A 12,932-nucleotide genomic window follows, 5' to 3' on the forward strand; every position below is an offset into this window, starting at 1 on the left:
ATAAGCTAGTATTTTCACTTTAAGCATAGTCCTAATTTATTTCTTTCCTGCACAAAAATAAATCAGCCAATCACTTAACATAAGTGTGTTATAATTAACTGATGTTAGAGTTGAAAACCTAGATAACACGAAACTGTGATTACCACAAATATATTCTATACTTACTCTTTATAACAGTCTTTTTCTCAATCTCTCTGCCATTTTGCTTGTAATCATCATTACCGAGCGATGTGCCCAATTCCATTCCGAGCAAACGTGTCAGCTGCTTGTCATCCAAGCCGGGTTCAAGATTCTCCGGCATACGATATTGTGAACGAAAGTCCTCATCTTTCGATACACCCGGCAAATATGGGTAAATTGGTGGTGGTGTCTCTTGCCGCACCTTAGTAAAATCAATACCACTAAAGAACGGATGTGAACGTATGCTTACATAACGGCTATCAGCGTCATGTGCACCCAAGCGTTCTTCTGGCTTCACCTTTAACAACTTTCTGACTAGATCCTCAGCATCTTTATCGAAACCTTGTGGAAAATCTAGATCGCATGCTAAGATTTCCTTAAATATGACATAATCGTTGCTGCCACGGAATGGCGGGAGGCCAGAAATCATCTGATAGACAATACAACCAAGCGCCCAGAGATCAGCGGCAGGTGTAATATGACCATTTTGCAAAACTTCTGGTGAAACATATTGCGCTGTGCCCACAAAGCTACCCTTACGTCGACGATTGTAATAACGTCCAGGTCGACCACTATATGTACGATCTTCATCACTGCCGGTATCATTGGTATCATCAGCATCGTTATCCTCATCTTCATCGCTACGATTATTTGATGAACGACTTAAACGCGACGTCGTTGTCGTCATACCACACGAAACCGTGTTCGTCGTACTACAAGCGCCGCCGATGCGATCTTCATTTTTGAGAAGTTTTGCCGAGCCAAAATCGGCTATTAGTGTATGCATGTCTTCATCCAATAGGATATTTTCAGGCTTCAGGTCACGATGCACCACATTACGACGGTGCATTTGCTCGCAAGCTAATACTAATTCGGCAACATAATGTCGTGTGCAATCCACATCAAAGGAGCCCACTTTGTTAATATACGGCAATAAATCACCGTTTTTGGCATAAGTCATTACAAAGTAGAGCGAACGTCGATCTTGAAAAGTACACGAGAGATTAACAAAGCCGGGTACATTGGTCATTAGGTGCATTGCTTCACGTTCACGCCGCACATATTCTTGTTTATCCTCGCGCAATATGTGGCGCTTCTCACAAACTTTAACTGAAATGAGAAGAAAAAACAAGAAAAAAGTTAATTAGTTAATGCAAATCAAAGAGTGGAATTATTTACAACAAAAGTTTTATCCGCAAATAAATAACTTATGCTAAAAATAGCAATAGCGCCCGCCCATTGGCGACATGCAGCAACTGGAAAACACACCCCTGCCAAAATCAAACGGGACACTTAGCGTTGATTAACAATCGAAACTGGATTTAAAAAGCATACGAAACGTTGGTGTGAAGGCGTTTGCAAAAGAATGTCGTTAGCGGTAGTCTAAGTTGATATTTTCTAAAGGGGCGTAGGAGTTCAAAGCTTTTGTCAACTTCGAATGACGTTCATATACATCTGACATCAGCACCGCCTCAGACCCACACTCGGTGTGGTGTGAAATTGAGTGCAACAGCTGTTTCGAGCTATGCAAAAACAAAAAAAGTGCAAACCCCGTATGGCATTGCAATTTATGTTCGAATCGTTTGCGCGTGTATTTTTATATTGCATCAGCTTTGGTTATTAACGGCTCTTTTTATTGAAATTTACGCTACATTCAATCACATAAAGTAGAGTGCAATTTATATGTCTAAATACTATGTGAATATAGTATATTACAGCTTTATTATGTCGATACGTGCATGCTTAATGTTGGCATAAAATAAAATCGACAGCGGCGGCGACGACGACGGCAAAATTGCCTTTGAAATGATTTTGATTGGTGAGAGAAATATAAAAAACGAAATCCCACACACTTAATAAATGTGCAAGCAGGTATTTACTAACTGTAAATTAGATAATTGTCCAGCTAAAAAATCACTTTGAAATAGAAAGCGAGCGTAACAAAAGTTCAGATTAACGGCGCGATTCTTAGCGTTACCGGTAAAATAGTACCCAGAACATTATGTAACCGAAAATCGTTACCAGTTGTTTTATTCGCGATTCTGGCCAAAGTGGTAACGTTGTCATCACCGAAAAACTCACCAGTGTCTGTGGTGAAATTTAAAAGTTGGTTTTCTTCGCTTTACCCATGGCGGAACGATACAAGGTGGCAGTATGCGACAGCTGAATATAAATTTTTTTTATTTAGTTTGATACATCAACTTCCGGCGCAGTACGATTTTGACATTTGTCCATCGAATTTACAAAAACGAAGTACATGGAATTTTTATTTATGTTTGTAGGTATGCCACCATGCTGCCACCGTGTATGGTCCGCCATGGCTTTACCGAAAACGTGTCAATCGTAGATACCAGGCATGCTTAACGAACGAAACGATATCATTTCGTTACGATAATCAACGTTAATAAACGACACGAAGTCACTTCGTTTCGTTTATTAACGTTAAGATCGTCAAATTAACGTTAATTTCGCGTTCTTAACGTTAATAAACGAAACGAAATGACTTCGTTTCGTTTATTAACGTTGATTATCGTAACGAAATGATATTGTTTCGTTCGTTAAGCATGCCTGGTAGATACGATGTTAACGAATAAACGGGACGCTGTGTATATACATATGTGCATACATGCATACGTTTTTACATAGCTATATTGTAATATATACTGTGAAAGTACATGGAAACAAATATGTATAGCAAGAGGCAACACTTTTTTACTATTATGTTTACTTATTTGCGCTCCCACTTCTTTATTTTTCAGTATTGCCTTTTTCTAAACAACAGCTTTTGTGTGGTTACATCGATGTTACCACCTATTTTAGTGGGCAAACAATTATCCGGCTAATTTCGTGGGCAGAATACCAAACGGGTACAAAAGTTACCATATGAAGAAAGTTGCCGTGGTAAAGAAAGTTGTTACCAAATTAGAATCAGGCTGTAAGATGGACGCTCATGCGACAGTAAAATTCATGCAAATCTCACAGCAAATGATCGACATACATAGAAGGAGATACTAAAAACGATCGTAAAATTGATTGCATATAATAATAATAAACTCCAAAGCCCGCCCAACCGACACGAGGGGCGCATCCGCATGGCGCACGGATTTTGTTTTTGCCGAGTTGTTGATAGGCGGAGGTTTGTTAAGCGTCGCGATCTAAAACTGCTCAGCTACAGAATAAAAATCATCAGCTGAGTATTACATACATAACAGTTGAAAATTATACATATAGTAAATTGTTAAATAAGTTAACGCTTTTAGCATATATAGATTTTTATTTTGTTTCGAGTTAAGATAGGATAGGACAGTTTTCCTTATAGTAAAAAGTGAATCCGTTATATCCAGGGTTGGGCCTGTAAACTGTTTACCGCAATTGTTTTCATAATTGTTTACGTAAACAATTCATTTTTTGCTTTTCTTTTATGAGTCAGAAACAATCTACTACTAATTAAGCATTTTCACTATTTTTCAAAAGTTTTCCAAGCTTGTAAAAAAATAATAAAAAAAATACGCTTTAATATTTAGTATTTTAAAATTTGTTGTTCATTTTCACTGTCCGATTCTTCATTGTTTTGGTAAATTTTCATTTCATAATAAATAAAAAAGTAACTTTTTGGACCTTTCAAATCGATCTGTTTGACTTGACAGTTTACAATATAAGTTGAAATGACATATGCTGGTAAATGTTTACAATTGTTTACAATGAAAGTGTAAACAATCCAAAAAATGTTGTAAACGCGCAACCCTGGTTATAACAAATGAATTCGAATGAGAGTTAAAATCATGACACAAACACCGGAAAGGTTCATTTAATTCGAAATTAGTTCTGCACTGCCTCAAAAGAAGAGGTTTGTAATGTCTTGACGCTCGTGATGGGACATTGAAGTTTACTTCGTTCAAAAGAAAGCGGCTTGAAATTAGTCCATTCAGTAGTTTAGCCATAAATAATACGCCTAGCATTTCTCTACGACTAGCGAGAGTTGGAAGATTGATAAGCTTTAACCGACTAGTATAAGGTGGAAGATTATATGCAGAGTCCCAATGAAAATTCCTTAAAGAAAAAAGTAAAAATTGCTTCTGTATTGACTTCTGCATGAACTTGATATCGCGGATTCCAGACTATTAATCCGTATACTAGTATCGGTCTAACTAATGTGGTAAAAAGGGCTTTGGTTACATAGACCATCTCTTCACGAATGATAGAACACCTCTAGCCTTATTGGCAGTAGTCAAAATGAAGGTTGAAACTAAGTTTAGCATCCATCGTGACTCCCAAGTCAACAAAATAATTTACTGATAAAACACAAAAATTATCAATTACGTAAGAGGCTGCTGGCAAAGATCTCCGAGAGAGGCACATGAACTTACATTTATTGATGTTCAGCGGCATTGAATTCGCGTTGCACCAAACAACTAAGCAGTTTAAATCCGCTTGAAGCAAGGGACGTTCTTAAATAGACGCATAGGACCTAAAAAGTATTACATCATCAGCATACATTAAAATTTTGGAATATTTTATTAAGGTACAGATATCATTAATAAATAGCAAGAACAGAATTGGACCGAAATAACTGCCCTGTGGGACGCCAGAGGGAGCATTAATGACATCTGAAAGAGTATTTTTTAAAATTACTAGTTGCGTTCTACCGCAGAGATACGAAGATATCCACTGGGTGAGACCAGGTTGGAAGCCAAGTCGATCCAGCATGTGGATAAGCAATGAATGGGAAATTTTGTCAAATGCTTTACTGAATTCAGTGTAAATAAGCTCGGTGGGAAGATTTTCTCTAAATCCAATAGAAACATGAGTTGTGAATTCAAGTAGGTTGGTAATGGTAGATTTGCCTTTACATAATCCATGTTGAGAGTCTGCAATCAATGTAGAAATGGAAAATGTTAGCTGATTGGTAATAATGGCTTCAAATACATTTGGGATGGCAGAGAATTTTGCAATTCCTCGATAACTTTCTACACATGACCTACTGCCGTTTTTGTGTGGGGGGGGGGGGGGGGGGGGGGGTATTAGAAAAGATTCCTTCCAAGCAGCAGGAAAAACTCTATGTTTTGGGGAAATGTTGAATAAATCAGTTAGGGGCTGATAAATGTGTTCTGAGCATATTTTGAGAAAATATGTGGGAATTACAAAGCAAAGCAACATCAAAATTTTAGAAATAAGATTTTTCAATTAGAAGAAAATTTTTCTAAGCGGGGTCGCCCCTCGGCAGTGTTTGGCAAGCACTCCGGGTGTATTTCTGCCATGAAAAGCTCTCAGTGAAAACTCATCTGCTTTGCAGATGCCGTTCGGAGTCGGCATAAAACATGTAGGTCCCGTCCGGCCAATTTGTAGGGAAAATCAAGAGGAGCACGACACAAATTGGAAGAGAATCTCGGCCTTAGATCTCTTCGGAGGTTATCGCGCCTTACATTTATTTATTTTTTTATGTGGGAATTAGGTCAGGACCGTATTTATAAGATTCCTTCAAAAAGTTAAATATGTAAGAACCTCTTCTGGGGATATTTATGGAATATTAATTGCGTTAAGTGAGTTGAGTTGATGCGGGTATTCACTAGACAAAGAAATTAATTCAGCGGAATAGTTAGATTTGAAAAATTGTGCAAATAAGTTAGCAATAACTTGATCGTCGCTAGAGAAATCATCACGGTATTTTATGCCAGAAGGAAAGCCTTTAACCCTACGTTTAGAGTTCACGAAATCATAGAAAATTTCGGATTGCAAGTTATATTCTTTTTCATGGCACAGAGATAGGTGTTGTAACACTTTTTATTTAATTCAAAATATTTATGAAGCAATATAGATTATTTCAAGTAGTCGGAGTGTGAACCCATCTTCTTGTACAGCTTGAAGGAACGCGATTTTTTTTTTAAAGATTTCAGTTCTTTGGTGTACCGTATTTGGACTATTTTAGTGGAAACACTTTTACGCTTAGGTACATGTCTTTCCCGAATAGCGTGAATGATGGCATTGAAGTCAGAAACGTTTTTGTCATTATCTGCTTGGTATTTGGGCCAAACTATTGTAGATAAAATTTGGTTGAGTTTATTAAAATTAGCCTTCGCGAATTCGAATTAATTATAATTTTTTTAAAAGTATTTTGTATTTTGCCCAACATCCCATTCATTCCATTGAAGTGGTTTTATTCAAATTTTTGGTAGAACGAGTTGAAGAAGGATCTTATTTAACACGCTTACATTAGCTTCACTTGTATGTTTGTATGAATCTCTTTTATACTAAAACAAATAAAAAATTTTAAAATAGGGCGTGACGGCGGGATGGTCTTGAAGGTTCTCGTTCCCGAGATGATCGGACTTGTACCCTCATGGCGCTTGTTACTTCCATCTCCACCTACATCACCCAAATCAGCGCAAAACTGTTAGGCCAATGCCTCCACGCTTAACTTGAGATATGCACACAGCTGTTCAGCTAACATCAACAGAAACGGTAAACTTTGAAATAAAAGCAATATTAAACATAAGAAATAAGCAACAATAAGCTCATATCGCGTGAACACTGCGAATACAGGTTTCGATTATTGATTCCAATAGTCAATTTTAAAGATCTAACATGCGCGATGTTTCGCCATTTATATATTTACAGCTGTTTTTTCGCATTTCACTTGACAACGAGTTTGTCGCCGTTTCAACATTTTTTTTTCAAATTTGCTTCTTTATTCTTGATTTTTTTCCTATTCTGCTATTTTATTGCTAAATTTAATTTAATTAAAAATAGTTTTTTTGCACCTGTTTGCAAACAAAAAAATTTAAATAAATTAAGCAGCGCAGGAACATAAACATTTGCATGTCCTAACTTTTTTTCTTTGCACTCAAAAAAAAAGGAAAGAAAATTGCGCCAAGGAAAAGTAAAGCGCGCTAAAAGTTTCAACTCGAGAGGACGCGCACCAGCGACCATCCACCGGATCTATCTATATCCGACAATGGACTATCAACGACTATAGCACTCTTCAAAGCCTACGCGGAGTGGCTTATTGGCTACTATAACAACAGGCATATCTGTTTTTTTTTTTTCTTTTGACATTTGGTTTAAATAAAATAAACAAATTTACGCAAAATATTCGAAAGAGCGACACAGAAAATTATTTACATTAAACTCGAAAAAAAAAAATAATCGAAATAAAAATAAATAAAACTTGAATAATGTATACTTTTTGCCAATACCGACGCCATCGAGGCGACAGATATGTAAATAAAAAAATGCTCTTTATTTTTAAACATTCCGATTGTTAGTTTATTTCGATTTTGTTTGTTATGTCTACGCCGCACAGAGTAGTCTGGTTTTTTTTTTTAGTATTTTTGTTGATGACCAGCTGACGGACTGGCGCGCATCACAGCGACAATTCTTGGCAAGTTAACACTGCAAAATAAACAAACCAAAAAATCAATGAATTGAGCACCCGCTTGCCCGTTGGATCACCTGTCAAGCAAGTGTTGCTGGCATTTCTTTTCGATTTTTTAAACGGTTTTATTTTTTATAATTTTTTTTTTTATTTTACCTTTCTTATGTTAATCTTTATATAAGTTAGTTTAAAGCAATTTCTACATAAGTTTATGAGTGTGCCGACGTTATGCTAAAATATGGTATCCGCCGACTAGAAGAGGCGAGCCACCCATCAGAAGAAAAGTTTGCGATTCGCACAAATTTCAGTTGTAAATTTTTATGCGTATTTTTTTGTTTTGAGTTTGTGAATCTTCTTGTTTGCTGTGTTTTTTCGTCTGCTTCTTATGTCATTGTACAAAGATTGTAACATTTTTGTTGTTGTTTCTGACCATAGAAACATGTCATCGCTTAAGAATGCGTTCAGCGGAAATCTCATTCAATTGCTTAAAAAGTGTGGAGCGCAACAACAATCGTCATAATAGCACCATGTCACAACAAATAACGGTAAATATTGATATGCGATTGCTAGTCGAGGCATCCCTGTAAAAAATCGCATGCGACTAGTCTTAAACGGATTCCTTTTTATAAAGTACAGTAAAAACTTTTAATAATTTGAATGAAGAAAAATCTAAAACACCCTTGCCAATAGAGAAACTATAACTTGCTCTTTGTTAGACAAAAATTAATTGTATACACTGAAAGAAAAATACTGGTAAAATCAACCGAAATACGGGTCAATTCAACCGAAATTACTGTTAATATTTATCCATCGCAACAAGATGTTGAATCAACTGCGCACAAATCGTTGATTCGTAATTGACCGTTTTAGTAGTCAAATGAACAAAAAAAGTTGTTGCGACAGCTTTGTACGAAAGTACCTATGTTACCATATAAATAAATAAATGTAAGGCGCGATAACCTCCGAAGAGATCTAAGGCCTCGCTTCTCTTCCAATTTGCGTCGTGCTCCTCTCGATTTTCCCTACAAATTGGCCGGACGAGACCTACATGTTTTATGCCGACTCCGAACGGCATCTGCAAGGCAGATGAGTTGTTGTTGTAGCGATAAGGTTGCTCCCCGAAGACTTTGGGGAGTGTTATCGATGTGATGGTCCTTTGTCGGATACAGATCCGGTACGTTCCGGTACCACAGCACCATTAAGGTGCTAGCCCGACCATCTCGGGAACGATTTATGTGGCCACATTAAACCTTCAGGCCATTCCCTCCCTCCCCACCCCAAGTTCCATAAGGTGGCAGATGAGTCTTCACTGAGAGCTTTTCATGGCAGAAATACACTCGGAGAAAAATTTTCTTCTAATTGAAACAACTTATTTCTAAAATTTTGGTGTTGCTTTGCCCGGGGTGCGAACCCAGGGCATACGGTGTGGCAGGTGGAGCACGTTACCATCACACCACGGTGGCACTTACTAACCGAACGTCAATTCGGCTTACATCAAATATGCTGGCACACATTAAACATTATACACTTTATTATTTTGTTTTATTAAACGCACTTTCACCAAATTTTATATTTTGTAATTTATTTAATTTATAGTTTTCAACTTCGCTTTGCAAATAGAAATGAAAATAGTAGTCACAAAACTGATTCTCAATTCTTTCAGTTGCAGCTCAGCTCATTCGCAATATCTTCTCTCGCATGTAGTTGCCACACTTGATTGTTTCGAACAAAACTTGTATAAATGTTTGATATAACATTTTAATAGAGAACTTGTAACTTATAGAAAAGTAAAGAATCAAATCGCTAGATGGCAATTCAACACCAGAGTAACTTTACATGTAATTCGGCAAGTTTAATTTTTGTAACACTTTAAGTTGAAACGATTCCAAAACAACTCAAACTTTTATTTTGTCGGAAACATCAGCATTAAACAAGTAAGGAAAGCTAAGTTCGGGTGTAACCGAACATTACATACTCAGCTGAGAGCTTTGGAGACAAAAATAAGGGAAAATCACCATTTAGCAAAATGAACCTAAGGTAACCCTGGAATGTGTTTGTATGACATGGGTATAAAATGGAAGGTATTAATGAGTATTTTAAAAGGGAATGGGCCTTAGTTCTATAGGTGGACGCTTTTTCGAGATATCGCCATAAAGGTGGACCAGGGGTGGCTCTAGAATGCGTTTGTACGATATGGGTATCAAATGAAAGGTGTTAATGATTATTTAAAACGTAGTGGGCCTTAGTTCTATAGGTGGACGCCTTTTCGAGATATCGCAATAAGGGTGGACCAGGGGTGACTCTGGAATGTGTTTGCATGATATGGGTATCAAATTAAAAGTATTAATGAGGGTTTTAAAAGGGATTAGCCCTTAGTTGTATATGTGAAGGCATTTTCGAGACATCGACCAAAATGTGGACCAGGGTGACCCAAAACATCTTCTGTCGGGTACCGCTAATATGTCATACCACGAACAGTATTCCTGCCAAGATTCCAAGGGCTTTTGATTTCGCCCTGCAGAACATTTTCATTTTCTTCTACTTAATATGGTAGGTGTCACACCCATTTTGCAAAGTTTTTTCTAAAGTTATATGTTGCGTCAAAAACCCAATCCAATTACCATGTTTCATCGCTTTTTTCATATTTGGTACAGAATTATGGCATTTTTCGTAATTTTCGATATCGGAAAAGTGGGCGTGGTCATAGTCGGATTTCGGCCATATTTTATACCAAGATAAAGTGACTTCAGATAAGTACGTGAACTAAGTTTAGTTAAGATATATCGTTTTTTGCGGAAGGACAGGCGGTCGACTGTGTATAAAACTAGGCGTGGCTTCAACCGATTTCGCCCATTTTCACAGAAAGCAGTTATCGTCATAGAATCAATGTCCCTACCAAATTTCACAAGGATTGGTAAATTTTTGTTCGACTTATGGCATTAAAAGTATTCTAGACGAATTAAATGAAAAAGGGCGGAGTTACGCCTATTTTGAAATTTTCTTTTATCCTTGTATTTTGTTGCACCATATCATTACTGGAGTCGAATGTTGACATAATTTACTTTTCTACTGTAAAGATATTAAATTTTTTGTTAAAATTTGACTTAATTTTTTTTTTTTTAAAAGTGGGCGTGTTCGTCATCCGATTTCGCTAATTTTTATTTAGCACACATATAGTAATGGGAGTAACGTGTCTACGAAATTTCATCATGATATCTTCAACGACTGCCAAATTACTGCTTGCAAAACTTTTAAATTACTTTTAAAAGTGGGCGGTGCCACGCCCATTGTCTAAAATTTTTCTAATTTTCTATTTTGCGTCATAAGTTCAACGCACCTACCAAGTTTCATCGTTTTATCCGTCTTTGGTAATGAATTATCGCACTTTTTCGGTTTTTCGAAATTTTCGATATCGAAAAAGTGGGCGTGGTTGTAGTCGATAAATAGGTGTCCCGGATCTCCTAATTTTTTGCACAGTAAATTCAAAAAATGGTTTTTTGTTTTGTATTGATAACTGAAAAACTAGTTTTTTCTTGTTTTCCCATTTTGTGTTTTTTCGATGGTGGTTTTCTTATTTTGGTAAGTGGCACGCACCATCGTCATAAGTACAAAGTAGAGAGCGCGGTGAGCGTAAAATTCTCTTTGAAATTTGCTCATGTATTGACTGTTGATCGCTGTTGAAATGACCAGTGAGATCAGTTGTGTTAAAGGAAAAATCAGTTAGATTAACCAGGAATCTGTCAATTTTACAGAATTTTGTTAACTTAAGAGCGACAGAAGAGAACTTCTGTTGAAATGACTAAACTAATGTGTTCGTTTGACAAAGAACTCGGTCGAATTAACCGTAATTCGATTAATTTCACCGAATCTCCGTTAAGTCAAGAACAACAGAACCGATTTGTTGATTTTACTAGCACCACTTCTTTCAGTGTACAAAATTCATAGAACTCGAAAAATTTTCTCGAGTTTTTTCAAAAACATTTTTGAGGTTGGTTTGCATAGTTTCAGTACAACGTTGATAGGCATTTTTTTCTTAAAATGTCGAGAATAAGAAGGAAAATTTGATAGAAATTGTCCCTGCTATTTTTTCTTCGCTGATGTAGGTTCGTATACAAAATGATGTCAATTAAAGCTAAGTACATTGGTGCTTTATCGGTAACCGTATCGGTAACCTTATAACAACTGATTCGACCAACCTTATGAGAATCAATGCAATCGATTATTGGTGCCGCTAAGGTCTTAACCGTATCGTAGCCAACCAATTGGGTTTTGGTTTACCGTCGTAACGATAAACAGCTGATTACGTTAGGGATACGGATACAGCGATACGACATACGGCACCAATGACTCCGGCTTAAGTCTATTTAACGGGACATGCTTGAAGAAAGGGACTCAGTTAAGCGATCAAAAGTGGACATTTTCGAACTAGTCCGGTACACATCTCGCCTTTATCGAATTGTTCATAGGGATTAAACGCACAGTAAAAAGAGCTACATAAACAACACTAATTCATAAATTTCATAAAAGAAATGATTTATGAAAAGCTTATAAAGCTTATCGATATTTTTTTTAATCAAAACGAAGTTTTTTGAACAAACAAATAAAGAATAGCTTGAAAAAAAAAATAAGCTGATTTGTTTCTAAAACAGAAAATTTAAAGCGCTAAATGAAAATTTGTATTTGCTAAAGTGCAAGGTACTTCGTTATAAGAATTTTATTGCTTCTTCTCAGACTATGTAAACTTAATTACGCAACAAGTAGGATGCTTCACACTGACTCCCTTCAACTAAATACGCTCATTATACATATTTTATATTTGTTATCAATTTTATTGGCGTTAAAAAGGTATTTATACTGGAAAGTAGACCCCGCCGCCGCCAATTCTTATGTACTCATATGCGCTACTTTATAGCTCGTCTGGGCACTTAAACGTTGTTAACTGTTACTCAAACAGTGCTGAGTGCGGTCAGCAAAAACAGTAAAATAAAAACAGTTCTCTTGTGGAATATATGGACACAGTTGGGAACATAAACCTTTAGCGACAATGGCGCTCACTTCCTCCTCCACGTTATAAAGCCTGAATGCAGGTTTCTGTCTGTCTATCTGTAGAGGTTCGCGCTCATATAAATTATTATTTTTTAATTTGTGTTGGTATTCTATTTTGTTTTGTTTACTTTATATCCAAATACAGTCGAACGTTCTTTATTATAACCGCTTGTGTCGTTGTAGTTTTTATAAGCTGCTTTTTGTAGGTATTTGTTTTCGCGTTTTATGTTTATAGTTTCTTTTTAATTTTGCATAAGGTTCAAGTACGAAATTGCTTTTTTATTTTCGGAAACACCAGCATTTTTTCACTAACCAATACCATCAATGCAAACTA

At 36.5% G+C, this 12,932-nt stretch overlaps 1 protein-coding gene across 4 annotated transcripts in view; it reads right to left on the reverse strand.

The window, feature by feature from the left end:
- The window catches only part of Pdk1 (Phosphoinositide-dependent kinase 1), an 84,967-nt gene that overhangs the window by 13,582 nt on the left and 58,453 nt on the right, over window positions 1-12,932 (reverse strand). For all 4 annotated transcript variants that reach the window (XM_067790480.1, XM_067790479.1, XM_067790483.1 and 1 more), the window contains exon 4: window positions 166-1,290. In XM_067790480.1, the coding sequence (XP_067646581.1) occupies window positions 166-1,290 (1,125 nt within the window). The remainder of the gene's footprint in view (window positions 1-165; window positions 1,291-12,932) is intronic.

Source organism: Eurosta solidaginis, chromosome 5, assembly GCF_040869045.1.
Source record: "Eurosta solidaginis isolate ZX-2024a chromosome 5, ASM4086904v1, whole genome shotgun sequence".
Taxonomy (NCBI): domain Eukaryota; kingdom Metazoa; phylum Arthropoda; class Insecta; order Diptera; family Tephritidae; genus Eurosta; species Eurosta solidaginis.